We start from the raw sequence: 20,382 nt of genomic DNA on the forward strand, positions 1-20,382 counted from the left end.
CCTTGAACTGCCCCTCTGACACTATATCTTAGTCCAACCTAGGGGCTGCCCTGCGGCTGACTCTATGTGTAAACAAGTTTGGAGTGATAGACCAAGAACCAGAAATTTGAAGACCTAAGTTCTAGGCGTGAGTCTGTCACAGAATAATCAAGTGGCTGGAGGTCAGATAACTCAACTGTGGGCACATGAGGTGTCAAACGCAGACCTTCTATGTGAACCCAGGTGTCCAGGTTCTAAGACCAAAGTTCTAGCTTTTGTACCAAAGTCCAAATTGTCTTCTCTTAAACATGATGTTGTGGTCTCAATCCATTTCTTTCTTCTTTTTTTCAGATTAAAAATATAGTTTATTTAAAAGTAAATTAGAGAGAGAAAGAGAAGAGGGAGAGAAGATTCACCTCCCCAAGGTGGGGGAGAGGACCAAAGCCAGGAAGCATGGTGGCAGCCATCGCTCAAAGAGCACAGGGCCATGCCAGAGTCTAGCAAGGCCTCAATCCATTTCTTAACAGATCCTTTTCATGTTTGAATATAAAGTGTCCTAAGAGGACTGACTAAAAGACTCTTTTTCCTCTCATCTCCTTTCTTCTTTATAGGTTGCATGCAAGCCAGCCTGGGCCTAACTGTGCTTTGCTGTGCCTGTGGTGGCATGGGGCTGTGAATGCCACAGTCGCCTCAACTATTAATGCATTTCTGCATGCCAACATTGTAATAAACTGCCCTTCATTACACAGTTTGGAAAAACAGGCACTCTTTTGTTTCAGCATTTGTTATTTGTATTCTGTGGTTAAGCATTGTGTGTTATGCCTGCAGAAACATATAGCTCACAGTCACCAAAGGGAGTTATGTGTAGCTTTTTTCCCCCCCTCCTATTAAATTGTTTTTGTGAGAACCAGCTGGTGTTTGAAGAGCTGAACTCCAGGAAGAAAAAGAAATGACAGCTATAGAGTATGGACAAAGGTCTGAGAATGTGAGAGTCCAATCTGGCCAGGAGACACTGGCCTGTGCAGAGAGAGTGTGGTGGAATTTCAGCAGAGCTAGAAAAACTGTCCCTTTTCTGCCTAGAAAAGGGTTCATGTGAGATGTTAAGAAGACAGTTTAGGGAGAAAAATCTTAAGTAAATAGAATTTCAGCCAATACTTTCATGAACTTCACCCTTCTTTGGAATGTTTTCATTCTCTGGGGGGAAAACAGAGATTGAGTCATTTATACAGCGAGTGAGAACTTTACTAAAAAGGAAACCTCGGGAGATGTTTTCCCTGTGGTGCTTTCTGGAGACCCGATTTATGAGTTCGGCAACCCTGTCAGAGAAATGTTCATTTCTAAGGAACTTGTCTCCCTTACTTTCTTCAGTATATGAGACTGTAAATTTTCATGACTGTGAGGAGGATTCCCTGACAGGGTTATCTGATGTGTAAGTCTGATCCTCCTATTTAAAACAACGACTTTTCATGTCTGTTCTACCTCCCTTTCCCCACTGTAACTCCCTAAATTTCACACGTAGCTCTCTGACTTTGTAAATCTTTTTCTTTGATTCTGCAAACTGATTGCTAAATGGATGATATCATTCTTGGAACCATGTGACTTCTGGGTTTCTAAATGCAGGGTGTGATTTTGGTCCTGGACAGCAGAAGGAGATGTTGAACCAGAAGATAAAGTGTTTTCTTGTTTTTGTGTTTTAACTTAGTATGTAAACAATTAGTGTTACATTTTCAAATAATTAGAAAGCTGAGGGGTAAAATGGTTGTTTTGGTAAGTGGACATTCTTTTCCTTCAGAGGAGTCTCAGCAAAAAGCCATTTTAGTAAATGTTTTCTACACAGAATGATCCATTGGGGAACCATTTCATTTTGCCATAAGCCAAAACATTCACTTTCTGGTCTATCTCTCACTCTCAATTTTCTCCTGGGTGCTCATTTTGTAAAATGTTAGCTGTGACCTATGCTGCGTAGTCCTCTGGTTGTGGGTGAAGCTCCTCTAGTCATGTCTGCTTGCCCTGACTTACTTCAAAGCCTGTCATCCAAGTGCCTTGGAAAGGATATTTCCCTTCCTTTAAAAGCATCATCTTTCTATTTTGCAGAGAACAATAGAATGCCACTTCTAAGGGTGCTATGTCACCATATAATCTTCCCCTTCAACGGCAAGGACGCATGGGATGTGGGCAAGATTGTTTTATAGCTACTGCTAATTAGATCTTGAGCATTTGGAGGGAGTTTCCATTTGGATCGACCTTCTGCACTTTGGTGTCTGTAATTTCTTTCCCAGAAGATTTACTCTATTGTTTGAGCTAATGAGTCTTTTTTTTTTTTTTTTGCTTAAAATGTTCTATTATATCACAATGACTATGCCAATTCAGTAAATACCATCATTTGCTTTGTTTTTATTGTCAAATTAAAAAAATGTGTTTCTCAGAGGTCTGCTGTTTTAAGCCATTGTACCTCAAATTGATAAATTTATTTTTTATACTGATGCCCTGGAATCCTAGAAGATTTCATCAATTGTCTTATAGTCTTTCACTTTCTGTTATCTAACAATGTTGTATATCAATAATGTTTCTTCAGTTCTAGACGCTCAGACAAACTTTTGTACCAAATCTATCAAGATCCCCTAGTTCAAACCCAGCTCAAGATTGTGATTTAGCTTTTAGGTAATTTGAAACGTTTGAGATGATTCTGTTTTCATCATGTTTACCCTCCTACATCCTGGAATTAGGAAATTTGCTATGGTATTCCCATCACAAAGAATTATACAGCTTGCTTACTGAAACTGGATCTTATGCCATATTCAGACTGAATAGTGACGAAATGAAATTGCCTCTAGGCCAGTTTCTTGTTAGAGTTAATAGGTATGCTCTGTATACTTTGTTATGATTTGATTTTCTCCTCTTTTTTAAGGAAAGCAAAAGAAAATCTGTTTGAACAAAACAGAAATTTTTCCAATGGCCATGTAGTTTGTGAAAAAAACCAGCAGCTGGAGCTGGACTCTGTTGTAAAAGAAACAGTAACAGGAGATTATGCCTTAATCATAAATGGCCACAGTTTGGTGAGTTCGCTTAAGGCTCTTGTCCTTTATTTTTCTTCACCCCAATAATCATCTCTTTTGTGCTGTCATAATGAGTCCTCCTTTTGTGTTTTTCAAACAAATGACATCGGGCCTACACAATGATTTCCTGTTTGCAAAGGGAAAGGAACCTTCTAATATATATTTCATACGTTATTGTTTGGACCACCACAGTGAGGGGGAGATGCCAAAAAAATACTAAATTCACAGAATATAAGTCCTGTGTAAATTACTGTAGACCACTTAGCAGTATTATTTAAGTGCTTTTCTAATGGAAAGTGTCACAGCTCAGTGTTATTTAATTAAAATAATGCAATTGGATGGGTGTACTGCAATTATTGCTTTTGCTAATGCTTGTGACTGACAGAGCACAATCTAACCTTCATATAATTACTACACAAAATTATTGCCATTAAGATACCTCTAGTGGTTTTTCTAAATAGCAGCATTTTAGAGCAATGCCAAACAATTTGCTTTGATTAGGAAATCTGGTTCTCGTCGTAATAGAATAAACTTGCATTGTACTTTTAATGTAGTTCAGGTTCCAAATTTTGAACAAATACCAAAATTTTCTTCTGAGTTTCTGATTTAAAATATAAAAGCTCTGATTACACTCCAGTGAAATTATCATTTATATGCACAAAGGACTAATCTCACATCTTCTCTCTGGCTTTGATGATCACCTTTCACTTTGGAGTTTGAAAAATAAATGTATCTTCTTATAGACAGTTTCTTAGAGGAAAAGAAGTTAGATACAAGGATATTGTGTTTTCCCCCTTGTGATCAGCTGTCTGTTAGCTCTTAGTGCTTAGAGCATTATCCAGCTGGAGTCCAGACGTAATGATGTGTTGCCTTCTACACCATGGAAAGTTACAGAGCTCAGTTGCAGGCCAAGCTCCGTTGAAAGTTTGTCCAGATGACACGAACTTCTCCATGACACAGATGGACGGCAACTGAAAATTATAAGCCTGTCGGCTGGGACTTGGAGCTGGTAGTCTTCAAGCTGAATTTCCCAGGAACCACAACATGGAAAGCGTTTCTAAAAAGTTGTGCTTTGACATTCACTCAGGTTCAAAACAGCCAATGTGTGTTGGGGTTAGAGTACTCAGGTGATAACTTACAGAATTCGTACTCTCTCTGTCTCTGTCTCTAAACGTGTTGAAAAGAGCTAAGATAGATGCTTTTCAAGAACCCCTTCAGCTTCAAAGCTTGAAGTTCATGAAACCACGAAATGTTATTTTTTCACTTAAGGAGAATTGACCATGTTTTTGCTGGTATAGTCAGAAGCTTTTGTTTGTTTTTTAAATCATGATTCAATTTGCTTAAATTTTGATGCTTTACAGAATAATTAGACCTCCCTCACCTCCCCCTGCATCTGAGCCTAGTTTTTCACTTGTTGATAATGAAGAAAAAAGGGAAAAGGGACACTTTCCAGGCAAGACAGCCAGTTACATACTTGCTCTTTTAGAAAGGTGGATAATATTTGAATTGCTAACTCACAATTTTCCCCTAGGAATTATAGGCTTGAACATAAGAATTTTCTGCCCCAGAATTATGTTCTTATAGTCATTCACCCATCCATTCTTTCATACCATTAGCATTTATTAAGCATGCCAGGTCAAAGTGCTAGAGTCTGAGAATACAAATGTGACTAGAACATGGCCCTTGTTTTAGAGATTGTTGTCTAGTGAGTGAGATAATAATGCACTGGTATGATAAATATTGTAAAAGAGGAAAGAACACAGTGCTTTGAGAGTATAGAAGCAGAAATTCATTTACTTATGGGAAAATCAGGGAAGACTTCCTGGAAGAAGTGATATTTTTAAGTGGAGGTGACAGTAAAAGTAAAAAGGCACAATGTCAAGAAAGAGCCTATAAAATTATGGAAACAAGCAATTTAGCATGATGGGAACAAGGCATAGACTGAAAGGTGGTGGTAGAAGATACAACTCAAAAGGAATTTAGGGGTCAGATTGTGATGGGTTGTGAATGTCTTGCTAAAGATTCATTCAGAGATATTGCTGACTCAAGGGTTAAGTGAATTCCTGTTTATTAAAGAATGTACAGTGAAATGTTTTCTAGAAAAAATTGCACAATTAATTGGAAGGGGCTATGCTTTCTTTTTCAGGAATTTTTTGGAATATCTAAAGACTTATGTATTTGGATAGAAATAAGGGTGGAAATGATTGGGGAACCCTGTTTGAGACACAGGTTACATGCCACTCTTTTGCGCTGGCCTCTCTTGGTTTCAATTACTATGTTCTTCAAAGGCCAAACCCCAGATCATCTGCTTTTCATCTTGCCTACACATTAACAAACACTGGATATACAAAACAACAATGCAAAGGAAACAAAAAGCCCATCGCATAGGACAAACAAATTACCTTCATTTGTAGTTCATTCTAAACTTGGTGAGATGGTGGATAGTTTCTGCCTATTGTCTTCACTAATTTTAGTGGTTTCTGGAACTTCTCTAGTATTTAACTATATCTCTGCAGTGCAGCATGATAAGGTGGCAAGGAGCACACAAAGGGCAGTGTCTTTTATTTTTATTTTACAATTCCTTGGCTCTTAGCGAGAATTCAGTACTCATTTCTTTAGTTTGTGTTGCTTGTGTGACCCTGAATCAACAGTGGCTTATCGAAGTGAAAGAAGCGGTTTAGAAAAGAAGTCAGTGGCAGCAAGGCATTTGCTTCCCAAATTGCAACTGTCATTTATTGTTTCCTGTTCTTTTCTGGATTTATTTTTCCTAATAACACAGGCTCATGCCCTAGAAAGTGATGTCAAGAATGATCTCTTAGAAGTTGCCTGCATGTGTAAGACTGTGGTTTGCTGCAGAGTCACTCCACTTCAGAAAGCCCAAGTAGTTGAACTGGTGAAGAATCACAGAAATGCCGTCACTTTGGCCATTGGTGATGGAGCCAATGATGTCAGCATGATTAAAAGTAAGAGGATATTCGCTCCATGGGGCATGCTGCATATGTAGAATCCTCAGTTTCAGCATTTGACAGCATGTAATCTGTAGATAGCATTAAAATTTAATTTTTCCAGTGCTTCTAATATGAATGATTCCTTCTGGGTCCAGTGCTTCCACCTTATTGGCACTCGTAACAAGACCCCTTTGTCTTTAATTAAACCATTTGTGTGTTTTTAGGCTAGAAAAGGACATTGTTCACCTTATACATTTGAGGAAGTAAGTAGCTACAGTGTAGAGAACCCCAGACCCACATTTGTATTACATGACTTTAACCTCAGCTGTGCCCCTTACAAATTGCAAAGCCTTACGTAAGTCACTGAACTTTTGTGAGCCCAATTTTCTCTTCTGTAAAGCTAGAATAAGTACTTAACTATCACAAGTGTTTCAAAAATAATATATGCAAAAAGTTATCATTGCAATGGCTGTAGGTTTTGCATATATAAATGACAAATTCCCAAAAGAGATTGTGTTTTTGTTTTAGGAATGAAAGTGTCCCTCTTTTCTTTTGTAGGTGCTCACATTGGTGTTGGCATCAGCGGCCAGGAAGGACTACAAGCGGTCTTAGCCAGCGACTATTCATTTGCACAGTTTAGATATCTCCAGAGGCTTCTCCTTGTTCATGGAAGGTGGTCCTATTTCCGAATGTGCAAATTCTTATGCTATTTCTTCTATAAGAATTTTGCATTTACACTTGTGCATTTCTGGTTTGGTTTCTTCTGTGGTTTCTCAGCCCAGGTTGGTAAAAAGGATGTTTCTTTCCTAGATAAGACCCTCTGAATTACAAATGACTTTTCTTCATGGCTGTTTACTTATAAATAGAGAGCATTTTTATATGCCTGACACAAGTGACAGTGTTACAATTATGTAACTGTTAGTTGACATGAGCTTTGAACTCAAGAAGAATATATACTGGGAATGCCAAAAAAATGTATACACATTTTAAGCAATGTTAAGAGATGTTTGCCATAATCAGAAGTGTCTGGACACTTATGGTAAACACTTTGAGTACCTCTTGTAATTTCAGAAGTCAAACGTGACTTGTATTTATATTTTGTTATTGGTATATATTGAGCATTACAATTTTAATACAGTTTTTTCCTTTCTTAAAATGTATACTCTTTTTTGGCACCCACTGTATTTAGCTACAATTTTATTTATTTATTAACCAATGAGTACTCCTTCCATGGATTTTTTTAGTTTTTATTAAAATAGTTTTGATATGATGGCAGGTAGCTTTATGTAGAGTTTTAATTTATAACAGAAGTCTGAGAAACACTAACAAGAAATGTTGAGGTGTCTTTATTGGGAAAATGGTCACTTGATACACTGGATGTATCTGGGCTGAGAGTAAAATGTGTTTTAAATCGGGGGAAGTAATTGACACCCAGATATCAAGGCTGTTTTAATAGCAATTCATCAGCTAGAAATTTATCTATAGATAATGTTAGTAGCAACAAAAAAATTTAGCAAATTCATAAATTAGGATTCTATTTTTTATATCATTTCATGTCCATGTTAATTAAGGGATAGTATTTAACCCCACACTTTGGATATCAGAAAAGTTTTGGTCTTGGCTAACAACTGTGAGATGTAATACTATAGCATTTAAATATGAGTAAAACTTTACTAAAAACTTGAATGTAGATATGGCACTGATATTTTAAACAACAACAACAAAAGGAAAGGATTGCCCTTGAGAATGAAATGGTAACCATAGCTCTCACAGAGAGTTCTTCAATTGTTCCTCCTTCCTTTTTGGTTTAATCAGTGACATTGGAGTCAATGATATTTATGAAGTCATTTTTTTCAATCATTTTATTTAAAAAAGATTGATTATAAATTAAATCTTGGCATTTTTTGTGCTCTTAAGTGTGCTAAGGAAAGTTAGTAAAGGCCTTTTGTAATGAAAATATGTTTTAAACAGTTTTCCCTTTTTCTGGGAAACATTTTTTCAGAGAGAAATGTATTTTAAACATGTTTTCGTTTTTTGAGATTTCGTTAAGTGAGGCACCTATACTCATTACTAATTTTCTCTTTTTAGGATAACATGCTCAGAAGTAAAAGCAGACTATGTTGTTATTTTTGCCCTTCTTGGCAATCTCTTGACAGTCGAGGTAAAGCAGAATCTTGATTTTAGCTACATGAAATAGAAATTATCTTAGGAGGCATGGGCGTAAGGGTATTTACCTGCTATAATTCTACCTTTTTCCAACAAAGACAAGTGTGGGAATGTGGTTAGTGCCTTTCCAACCTGGTGACTGTCCCTCCATGTAAGAATAAAGCAAGACTATTTGCTAAGAGGTGTTTCTCAGAGATCTAATTTTCATACGATAAAGGTTTGAGGCTGAAGAGTCAAAACTCTGAAGGAATAGCATAACCCTCATGTAAGCCTCTTAGAACACACAAGAATAATTAGTGATTTGTATTTATAGGCACACCAAGCTTGTACAGGCATATTTACTGTCAAGTTGTCTTTGTTAAAACTGTAAAGTTTAAACTAATGTTCAATGACTTCTAACCTCTATATTTAGGTTATTTTCTGCTTCGCTTTTGGGATCTGATAAAATTGGTCAGAGTCAGACGTTAAGCAACTAGATTTTTAATCTTTTCATCAGTGTTTGCATTTTTAAAAGATAATGGCCAGGGAGAACAATAATTGCTCCAAAGACATGAGTATCTGATGGTTGATTCCAGCTGTAGGGCATACCACCTGCCTATAATTAGCTTTCTGAAATGTTTGATTTTGCTTAGCATGTTTCTTTTCTGTGTACCTTTTTCTCCATTTTTTTTTTTTTACAGTGAAAACTCTAGTTAATTGCCCAATCTTCAATTTGAATTCATTGTCATTCCTGACTGATTGCCTATATTATTTCCTGTTCTGGTGAATTGGGCTGAACCAGTGATGTCAAGCTTTAGCTGTGTGGGAATTACCCAGAGAACTTGTTAAAGCACAGCTCACTGGGCCCTGGCCCCAGAGCTTCTGACTCAGTAGGTCTAAGAATTTGTATTTCTTTTTTTTTCTTTTAAAAATGTGGGGTACAATACATGGTTAGGTATATAAATGTTCATTATGTAGGTACCCTTGTTCTAACAAGCTCCCTAGAGGTGTTTCAGGTTGGAACCATTCTTTAAGAAGCACTGGGATGGAAAACTTGGGTGAATATCCCAAGTTCTGCTTTCCTGACCCAGAGCCCAGAGTGAAATTCAAGCTGCTGACTATTTTGTTGATGTGGGGCCCTATTCATCTTTTCCAAGGCAGAGGGGCCAGTTAAATAAGCAGCTGATCCCCCCAAAATGAATTTTTCTGGAGGGTTTAAAATCTTCTCAACCTTCCTGTCAAGCTACCATCCCTCAGGCATTTTATACCTGCTCTAAGAAAGGGACAAGAGGAAAGAGGATGCCTGTTTCAGGGCAGAGGATTGCTTTCCTTAACTTAGTGAGTCTATTATAATCTTGCTTAGCTTAACCATTCACTCCTTGAGTAAAGGAAGTACAGCTATAATGAAATCTTGAATGGTACCAGGCATATCGAAGGCCCTCTTGCCATATCTTATTGTTAGGTGCTTCTAAGGCCCTTTCTCATGTTTGAGACAAGTGCAGCAAGGAGAGCCATTCCATTTCTTAATTACTTATACATTGCTTCATTCTAGGAAAGACATAGAGTGACTTTCCAAGATTTTTTGCCTGGATCTTGGCTGATTTAAATAAGGCAGGACACATCCTTTTTAAGCAGAGGAGCAATCACCATGTAAAAATGATTGGGCTTCTGAGTAGGAGCCCTGGACTTTGCCTCAATTTGTATGATGATTTGGTCAAACTGGGGACCAAGCTTGCATTAGAAAGGGTCCTTTGGTCCCACTATTAAGGATTTCATTCATTTAATAAATATTCAATAGGCTTTTGCTATATGTCAGGCTGTAGTGCCGCCTAGAACTTATACCCAGGTATAGAGATGTATTTCTTTTGTTATTTTAAAGATGTGGAGGTACAAGCTCTACATATTCAAGATTAAGTATATAAGTGGTCTACATACAGGTAAAGCTTGGACCTCCCATAGGTCCTCATTTTGCCTGGTTTGGGATCAGGTACTACCCTTATGTCATGTGTCCCTCCACATCTCCTGGCAGTGCCCTGCTACTGTCCATCCCTTTCTTGTAGTGTTATGATAAATGTTCAGGGTCCACTTATGAATGAGAACATGTGGTATTCATTTCTTTGCTTCTGTGAGGGATCACTGAGTATGATAGACTCTAAATCCATTCAAGTTGCTGTGAAGTTCATAATTTTGTCCTTGTTTATGGCTGTGTAATATTCCATTGTATATATGTACCACATTTAAAAAATCCTGTCCACTTTTGATGGGCAGCACAATTGCTTCCATGTTGTGAATAGTGCTGCAATAAACATGCAGGTACAGATATCTTTTTGGTAGAATGATTTGAGTTCATCTGGGTATATTCCCAGAAGGGAGATTGCTGGGTGGTATGGAAGGCCAATTTTTAGATCTTTTAGGAATCACCACACTGTTTTCCACAGCGGTTGTACTATTTTACAACCTCACCAACAGTATAGAAGCATTCTCTTTTCTCCACATCCTCTCCAGCATCTGTTGTTTTTTGAGTTATTAATGATGGCCATCCTGACTGGAGTTAGATGTTATCTCAGTATGGTTTGCATTTCTTATGATTAGTGAGGCTGAGCATTTTTTCATGTGTCTGTTGGCTGTTCGTATGTATTCTTTTGAGAAGTGTCTATTCATGTCTTTTGCCTACTTTTTTAATAGGGTTGTTTGTTTTTTTCCTTTTGGCATGTTTGAGTTTCTTATAGATCCTGAATGTTAGGCCTTTGTCAGATAAACAGAAAGGATTTCTTCTTTTTAAATTATAAAGATGTGGGGTACAATTCAAGGTTAGGTATACAAACGTTGATTATACAGTTACCCTTGTTGATGAGGTGTGCTCCTCCCTCTTCTAGCAGTTTCCCACAACTGCCAATCCCACCCCCCTCCTGTGACAGTTTCCCACTACTGCCAATTCCATTATAGTATTATAACTGTTCAAGGGCCACTTATGAGTGAAAACATATGGTACTCTGTTCTTTGTTTCTGTGATAGATCACTGAGTATGACCGACTCTAAATCCATCCAAGTTGCTGCAAAGTCCATATGTTTGTCCTTCTTTATGACTGCATAATATTCCATTGTGTATATGTACCACTTTTTAAAAATCCAGTCCAGCTTTGATGTGCAACATGGTTGATTCAATGTTTTTGCTATTGTGAATAGAGCTGCAACAAACATACACGTGCCGGTATCTTTTTGATAGATTGATTTGAGTTCCTCTGGGTATATTTCCAATAGGAGAATTGCTGGGTCATATGGAAGGTCGATTTCTAGTTCTTTCAGAAATCACCACACTGTCTTCCAAAGAGGTTGCACTAGCTTGCATTCCCACCAGCAGTTAGAAGCTTCCTTCTTTTCTCTGCATCCTCTCAAGCATCTGTTGTTGTTTGTTTGTTTTATTAATGATGGCCATTCTTACTGGGTTAGATAGTATCTCAATGTGGTTTTGATTTGCATTTCTCTGATGATTAGTGAGGCTGAGCACTTTTTCTTGTGTCTGTTGACTGCCCAATATATCTTCTTTTGAGAAGTATCTGTTCATGTTTTTTCCCTACTTTTTAATGGGACTGTTTGTGTTTTTCCTTTCAGTGCCTTTGAGTTCTTTGCAGATCCTAGATGTTAGCCCTTTGTCAGATATACAAATATTTTTTCCTATTCTGTGGGCTGTCTCCCTGCTCTCTTGATGGTTTATTTTGCAGAAGGCTGTTAGTTTGATGAGGTCCCACTTATCTATCTTATTTCTTATGGTATGGGCATTTAGGGTTCTGAATAGGATTTGGTTGCCAGTTCCAATTTCCATCAGGGTGTCTCCTGCATTTTCTAAGATTCTTATAGTTTGAGGTTTTATGTTTAGATCTTTGATCCATTTAGAATTAGTTTTTGTATATGGTGATAGGTAGGGGTCCTGTTTCAGTCTTCTGCATGTGATCAGCCAGTTTTCCCAGCACCAATTACCTAATAGATTCTCTTCTCCCCCCGTGGTTGTTGTTGGAGGCTTTGTCAATGATGAGTTGGTTGAGGAATTGAGGTTTTGCTTCCAGAATATCTATCCTGTTTTATTGTTCTATATGCCTATCCTTGTACCAACACCAGGCTGTTTTGATTACTGTAGCCTTATAGTAAAGTTTGAAGTCTGAAAGTGTGATACCGCCTGCTTTGTTTCTTTTACTAAGGATTATTTTGGCTATTCGTGGTCGTTTATGTTTCCAAATGAATTTCTGTATTGTCATTTCTAGGTCTGAGAAGAATGATGTTGGAAACTTAATGGGTATTGTGTTGAATCTGTAGATTGCCTTTGGTAAGATGGACATCTTAACAATGTTGATTCTTCCTATCCCTGAGCATGGAATATTTTTCCATTTGTTTGTGTCTTCTTGGATTTCTTTGAGCAGTGTTTAGTAGTTCTCATTGTAAAAGTCTTTCATTTCTCTGGTTAGGAAGATGCCGAGGTATTTCATTTTGGGGGGCTATTGTGAATGGGATTGTGCTTTAAATTTGGGTCTCTGCCTGCCTGTTGTTGGTGTATAAAAATGCAACTGTTTTTTGCACATTTATTTTGTACCCTGAGACTTTGCCAAAGTCTTTATCCATGCAAGCAGGGTTTTGAAAGATTCTCTTGGATTTTCAAGGTATAGCACCATATCATCAACAAAGAGGGATAACTTGACTACATCTTTTCCTATTTGGATACCCCGATTTCCTTCTCTTGTCTAATTTTCCTAAGACTTCCAACACAATGTTGAACAAACAGGGTAAGAGTGGGCAGCCTTGTCATGTTCCAGTCTTCAGGGGAAATGTTTCTAGTTTCTGTCCATTTAGCAATATGTTGACTGTGGGTTTATCTTAGATGGCACTTACTATTTTGAGGTATGTTCCTTTTATACCTAGGTGTTTGAGAGTTTTTATCAAGAAGGGCTGCTGGATTTTATCAAAAGCTTTTTCTGCGTCTAATGAGATAATCATGTGGTTCTTGTTTTTACATCGGTTGATGTATTTAATTACATTTATGGTCTTGCGAATGTTGAACCAGCCCTGCATCCTGGGGATGAAGCCTACTTGGTCATAGTGGATAATTTTTGAGATTTGTTTTTAGATCTGATTTGCTAGAATCTTGTTGAGGATTTTTGCATCTATGTTCATAATGGATATTGGCCTGTGGTTCTCTTTTTCTGTCGGATCTTTACCTGGGTTAGATATTAATGTGATGTTAGCTTCTTAAAATGATTTGGGGAGAATTCCATCCTTCTTGCTTGCCTGGAATACTTTCAGTAGGATTGGTATCAGCTCCTTCTTGTACATTTTGTAGAATTCTGCTGAAAAGCTGTCCAGTCCAGGGTTTTTTTTTTTTTTGTAGGTAGTTTTCATATGACAGAGTCAATTTCCTGGGTTGTTATTGGTCTATATAGTGTCTCAGTGTTTTCTTGTTTCAACCTGGGGAGGTTGTGTGATGTCAGAAAGTCCTCCATTTCATTAAGATTATAAAGTTTGTTTCCATATAGGTGTACATAGAAAACCCTGATAATGTTTTGTATTTCTTCTGGGTCAGTTGTGATTTGATCTTTTGTATTTCTGATTGTGTTTCTTTGGGCTTTTTCTCTCCTTTTCTTGGTCATTCTGGCTAGGGGTCCATCAATCTTGTTAGTTCTTTCAAAGAGCCAGCTTTTTCATTTGTTGATGTTTTATATGATATTTTTGTCTTCTGTGTCCCATATTTGGGCTCTCACTTTGGTGATTTGGATTCTTCTGCTAAAGTCAGGGTTTTGGTGGCCTTCTCTTTTCAGCTCCCTTAGGTGATTTGTTAGGTTCTCCATTTGTGATCTTTCTGTTTTCTTGATGTGTGCTGGTAGAGATATAAAATCCCCTCATAGAACTGCTTTCATTGCATCCCAGAGGTTTTGGTAAAATGTTTCTTCATTTTCATTTGTTTCCAGGAATCTTTTAATTTCTGCTTTGTTTTCAGTGTTGACCCAGTAGTTGTTCAGCATCATGCTGTTTAGTGTCCATGTCTTTGTGGGCTTTGGTGGAATTTTCTTGGTGTTGATCTTTACTTTTATTCCACTGTGGTCTGAGAATATGCATGGCAAGATTTCAACCTTATGGGATTTGTTTATGCTTGATTTATGACCAAGGATGTGATTGCTTTTGGAGTACATTCCATGTAGTGATGAGTAGAATGTATATTTTGTGGTTGTTGGGTGGAATAATCTGTAGGTATCTATTCAGTCCATTTGGTTGAGTGTCAAATTTAGATTCTGGATCTTACTGTTGGATTTTTGGTCTCATTGATCTATTTAGGGCTGTTAGTAGGCTCTTCAATTCCCCTGCTATAATCGTGTTAGAGTCAATATCTTTTTTTAGTTTACTTAGTAGTTGCTTTATAAATGCTGGTGCGTCTGTGTTGGGTGCATATATGTTTAGGATGAATATTTCTTATTGATGGATTGAACCTTTTAACATGATGTGGTGTCCTTTTGCATCTTTTAAAATTTTTGATAGCTTAAAGGTTGTTTTGTCTGATATTAAGAGCACAATTCCCACCCTCTTTTGCAATTCATTTGCCTGGAAACTTGTTTTCCATCCTTTATCTTTGAGTCTCTGTGTGCCCCTTGAAGTGAGATGAGTCTCCTGGATGCAGCAAGTAATTGGGTCATGGTTTCTTATCCAGTTTGCCATTCTGTGTCTTTTCAGTGGTGCATTTAGTCCACTCACATTCAGGCTGATTATTGAAATGTGATTGTTTATCCCTATCATGAAATTCTTATAAAGTTTTTTCTTTGTTTGCTTGTTTTCTTTTCACTTTGGGGTTGGTTATGTGTGTGTATTCAAGTTTCTTGTGAGTTGTATTCTCTGTTGATTCTCTGCTGTTCTCTTGGGAAATGTGTGGTCATTCTTTTTCTTTCTTTCTCCTGTGCTTAATACCTTTTTAAGTGTCTCTTGTAGAGCTGACTGGAAGCTTCATAATCTCTTAGGGATTGGATGTTTAGGAAGGATTTTAATTCTTTATCACTGATGAAGCTGAGCTTGGCTGGATAGGAAATTCTTGGTTGAAATTGTTTATCTTTGAGGACTTTGAATATAGGGCTTCAGTCTCTTCTTGCTTGTAGTGTTTCTGCCAATAGGTCTGCTGCTATTCTGATTGGTTTTCCTCAGTCAGTAGTCTGACCTTTGTCTCTTGCTGCCTTTAGGATTTTTTCTTTTGTGCCTACTTTGTGTAGGCAAATTAATATGTATCTAGGGGTTGGTCTTCTCATTTCATGTCTTGTGGGGGTTCTCTGTATCTCTTTTGCTTGGCTAGTCACATCTCTGGTGAGATGGGGAAAGTTTTCTTGGATAACCTCCTGGAATTCTTGCTCCAACTTGTTCTCCATTTCTCTTTCTTCTTCTGGGATACCAATCAGGTATAGGTTTGGCCTCTTGATATAATTGAAAGAACAAACTGTAGGGTTTGTTCTTTCTTTCTGAGTCTTCTTTCTCTGTTTTTTACAGGTTGTGTTAATCCCATGTTCTGTTCTTCAAGTTCTGAGATTCTTCCTTCAGTCAGATTAATTCTGCTTTCCTTGCTTGACATCTTGTTACTTATTTCCTGGATGAATTTTTTTATTGTCAAAATCTCTGTTACAAGTTATTTCCGTGTTGCATCTTGTCTTTCTTGAGTCTTATTTACTCTTTCCATCCATTCCCTAATCCCTGTTGTATTCTGAGGGCCAGTCATTAGTGACTTCCATTGTTTGGGCACCAAGGTATGATTTTTCAGGAGTTTTGTCTTTGGTATACTTGAAATTGCCTGTCATCTTCCTTTGGTTTTTCCTCATTTGTGGCATATCTCTTGTTTTTCTCTTTAGTTCTGTTATTCAGTGTCAGTGGGAGAGGCTTTCTCTTCTGCTGTTTGCTCAGTCCTCTAATTCTTCTCTGATCTGGGCTCTGGATTTGTTCTATTTTGAAATAGAACCATGGATGGAAAGCTTTGTTGTCTCTTGTAGTTTTTGAAATTTGACTAAAGTAGGGGATAGGGTGCTAGGATTCAGAAACTACTTGCAAATTACAATGTTCACTTATTGTGGTACGTGTTCCCTGAGACCCACTCCCCACCACCACTCTATATGATGATGCAAAACAGAAACCAATGCTCAAAACAATTGAACACACACACACACATACACACACACCCCACAACTAACTGGAATAACAACAAAGTGTAACAAAACTAACAACAACAACAACAACAAAACCCCAAGAAAACTAGACATACACACATGCCTAGCACAAGGTGAACAGAGAAGAAAAACAGAAAGACTGGGAATAAAAAGGAATTCAGATCAAACCCTCACACCTATATTGACACACACCTTAAACTATAAAAATGAAAATAAAAAACCAAGAAGAACAAAAGAGCAAAAACAAATCAATAGCAACAACAAAACTGAAAGATGAACACTCAATCATTCATATACACACATAAACAGAAAACAACAAAAGAAGAAAGAAACAGAAAAAGAAAAAAAAATGGGGGGGGGAATGCAGATCAAACCCTCACATACACATTCATGCACAAAGGAAAAGTATTTTTAAAAATAGATGAACTAACAGTCAAAGAATTTTAAAAAGTTTAAAAAAATTTAAAAAAAATCATTGCCTTCTTTGGCTGGCTCTGTAATTGTTCTTCTAATCAGGTCTCTCTTGCAGAGCCACCTCTTTCACTCCTCAGTGTCCGGTAGTGGAGGTGGGCAGGGCTGCAGTCCTCCCTCCCACTCTCATATGGTCGGGGAGGTCTCCTCCGGTGGAGAGGTGCAGGATTGTGTCTTCCCCAGGCAGGTACTTGCAGGGGGTGCCCCAGCCAGGCCTATCCTGGAATGGAGTTCTATTGCAACTGACATCCAGGCTCTGCCCTGTTTTGTCCCTCTCAATTGTGGCCCAGCTACGTGGGTCTGACGTTCAGAGGATTGCTGGGGAGGAGGGGGTTTGGGTCAGCCCTGGACTCACCACTGATCTCTCTGGAGTCCTTCCTCATCCTTTTCTGGCCACACCTTTTGTCCCGAGGCTGGATCAGGGTGGGGGTGGGGCACCTGGAACTCAGTACTCATCAGGTCCCTCTGAAGTTTGTGTTTTCAGGTTATTCCCTCTGGGTCACGACCAATCCCTGAGTAGTTGATCTGCTAGTCACAGAGATCAGGTCTGTTGCTCTGCGGTGAGCAAGTCGGAGCACTTTCCTGCCCTGCCTTCAAGATGGTGGTGGGGTACCTCTCTTGTCCTCTTCTATGGGACTTTGCCTCTGGACTCCCTCTACAGCCCCTGCTGCTAGTGCCCTGCCAGGCTCTGAAGTGGTGAGACAAAGTCTGGAGCTGGCAGCCTCTCCTGCCAATGGTGAGGGAGAGCCTGGGTTGATAGTCTCTCCCCACCGCTTTTCACAGGAAAACTTGTGTTGGTTTAAAAAAAATGGTGCTCGGCTTCTTCAACCTAGGAAGAGCCAGCACAGAGGAGATTTCTAAGAGGTCTGTTCTTGGTGGGCATGGCAAAGTGTGATCTCACAGATTTTATTTGCGATCCATGTTGTGGAAGATTTAAGGTTCTATTTTCAGGCTTGTCAGGAGTGTGATAAGTAGTAATTGATAATTGTCTGTTGAAGAGGAGAGGGCAGTCAGTGACAGTATCCATGTAATGGTATCAATGCTGTGAAGTCACCTTCTTTGTAGAATTATGAGACTGTTGACACTAACGAGTAAGGATAGAAACAAATTATAATTATGGCTAACATTTAAATAGTACTTGCTATGTTTCAGACATTGTCTAGACCAGTGTTCTCCAAACCTCATGCCATAGACCGGTACTGGTCTGTGGCCTGTTAGGGACTGGGCCACACAGTAGGAGGTGAGTGATGGGGGAGCAGTAAAACTTCATCTGTATTTATAGCTGCTCCCCATCACTGGCATTACTGCCTGAACTCTGGCTTCTGTCAGATCAATGGTGGCATTAGATTCTCATTGGAGTGTGAACCCTATTGTGAACTGTGCATGCAAAGAGTCCAGGTTGCACTCCTTATGAGAATCTAATGCTGGATGGTCTGAGCTGGTGATACTAGTGTTGGGGAGTGGCTGCAAATACTTAATATTAGCAGTGAGGTTTGGCTACACATTCCCTCCCACCCCAGTCTGTGGAAAAACTGTCTTCCACAAAACTGGTTCCTGATGCCAAAAAGGTTGAGGACTGCTGGTCATTATGTTTTACCTATATTAGCTCAATACTTTCAATAACCATATGAAGTAGGTTTTATAATTATGGTTTACATAAACTTAATTGTGGTTAAAAAAACCCACATAACATAAAATTTACCAACTTAATTATTTTTTAGTGTACAGTTCAATAGTGTTAAGAATATTCACATTGTTGTGCAGCAGACCTTAAGAACTTTTTTATTCTCAAAACTGAAACTTTATATTGATTGAATAACAACTCCCTTTTTCCTCTTGCCCCCAGTCCCTGGCAATCACCATCCTGCTTCCTGTTTCTGTGAGTTTTACTGCTTCTGATACCTCATAGAACTAGAAACATACAGCATTTATCTTTTTGTAATAGTCTTATTTTACTTAGCATGATACCCTAGAGGTATAGCCATATTGTAGCATGTGACAGTATTTCCCTTCTTTTTAAAGCTGAGTTACATATATATATATATTGCATTTTGCTTATCCATTTATCCATTTATGGATATTTGGGTTGTTTCTACCTCCTAGTCTACTTCATCTTTTTGCTCTATATTTTTCAAATAAGAATATTTGAGAGATCTACTGCCCAATAAATTCTATTTCCTCCCATTAATACCTCCCTGTCAACTCTCTTCTGGTTTGAAAATTCGCAATTCACATTAGTCTATTAAATGCTCTGACAAGTCCAAATGTAAAGAAACTCTACCATATTTAATTGATTCTAAGATACATATGTATTTTTTTCACATTTGACATCTCTAAAACTGAATGTGTCTTTGTAATTAAAAGTATATTACAATAGCCCTTGGTCTGGATTGAAGTCACATTTTTCCAGAGAGCATTTGTGTGACTTCTACCAGCCCCCCTTGGGCACTGCTAACCTAAGATCTCTTTCTCTTTCCAAGAATTTTTTGAATTTAGACTACAAATTCCCGTGAATAGCAGCATGCATTTCAAGTTTTCAAGAGTGATATTTTGCCTCTCCCTTTCAAGAGTGATATTTTAACAAAGGCAAGTTTCCTTGCAGTCCCTTTCTGCATGAATATTTATTTCTCCTTTACTCTCATATTGAGGATTTAGCCCTTTGTTACCTTAGCTTTATGGGAGTGTTGGGTTCCTCATTTGGTCTAATCTTGGCATTGATAAGGATGTTTCTTACAAACAATGGTGTTTTAGAGTTAGTGAGACTTAGTATTCTTATCCAAACTCTTTTGGCACAGAGTTCTGCTTTCTTCAAGCAGCATACATAATGTCCTGTAGGATAGTTGCCATATGGAACCCACTTGGGAAATTCTGGATTAGATGTCTCTGGAGTGGCAACTTCAAAATTTGACATTGCCCTGCTATTTATCTTGGTTCCAGTGTTTTGAAAGCAGTTAGACATACAAAGGACAAAATGATGCTAAGAATACTGTCCCCATAGGAACAGGCAGTTTATATTTCTTCCTTTTCAAAAACTTCCATTTTCTTAGTTAACTCTGATCCGGAAGACAAAATAACTCTATTTTATATGCCAAAGTAGGGCTTTCCATTTAAACTTCTGCAAGTCCTTTCCATTATCCTCAAAGTAGTTTTTCAGATTATAAAAATATTTATATGTGAATATAACTCAACTTTTATACAACTGAGATCGTATTCTTTAATATCTTTCTTATTAAAAAACCCAATATATTTAAGAAAGGCCTCTTGATTTACATTCTTCAAACAGGTTATTTTTCTTAATGGCATTCTGATATACACATTTATTATAAATTATTTAACTATTCTGATTCTATAGACATCTAAGATGTTTTCGACTTAGTAATTCCTTCCTTCCCCATCCCTGAGTCACATGACATTGTCAAATTGCTAGTGAATACTTGCTTGCCACCTAGGAATAGAAGATAAAATAATAAATGGAGCCGGGCTTAGTGGCTCAGCCTGTAATCCCGCACCTTTGGGAGGCTGAGGTGAGTGGATTGCCTGAGCCTGCGGGTTCGAGACCCGCCTGGGCAGCGAGACCTCATCTCTACAATAAAAAAAAAAAAATCC

General features: G+C 38.0%; 1 protein-coding gene across 1 annotated transcript in view; it reads left to right on the forward strand.

Moving 5' to 3' along the window:
• Positions 1–20,382, forward strand: part of ATP8B4 (ATPase phospholipid transporting 8B4 (putative)) — a gene marked incomplete at its 5' end in the record, with an annotated part of 158,598 nt that overhangs the window by 106,350 nt on the left and 31,866 nt on the right. Inside the window, 3 exons of the mRNA XM_008051091.2 lie at positions 2,888–3,035; positions 5,815–5,998; positions 6,542–6,765. Coding sequence (XP_008049282.1) covers positions 2,888–3,035; positions 5,815–5,998; positions 6,542–6,765 — 556 coding nt within the window. The remainder of the gene's footprint in view (positions 1–2,887; positions 3,036–5,814; positions 5,999–6,541; positions 6,766–20,382) is intronic.

Source organism: Carlito syrichta, unplaced genomic scaffold, assembly GCF_000164805.1.
Source record: "Carlito syrichta isolate Samal-C Ts95f unplaced genomic scaffold, Tarsius_syrichta-2.0.1 Scaffold161491, whole genome shotgun sequence".
NCBI classification, from domain to species: Eukaryota; Metazoa; Chordata; class Mammalia; order Primates; family Tarsiidae; genus Carlito; species Carlito syrichta.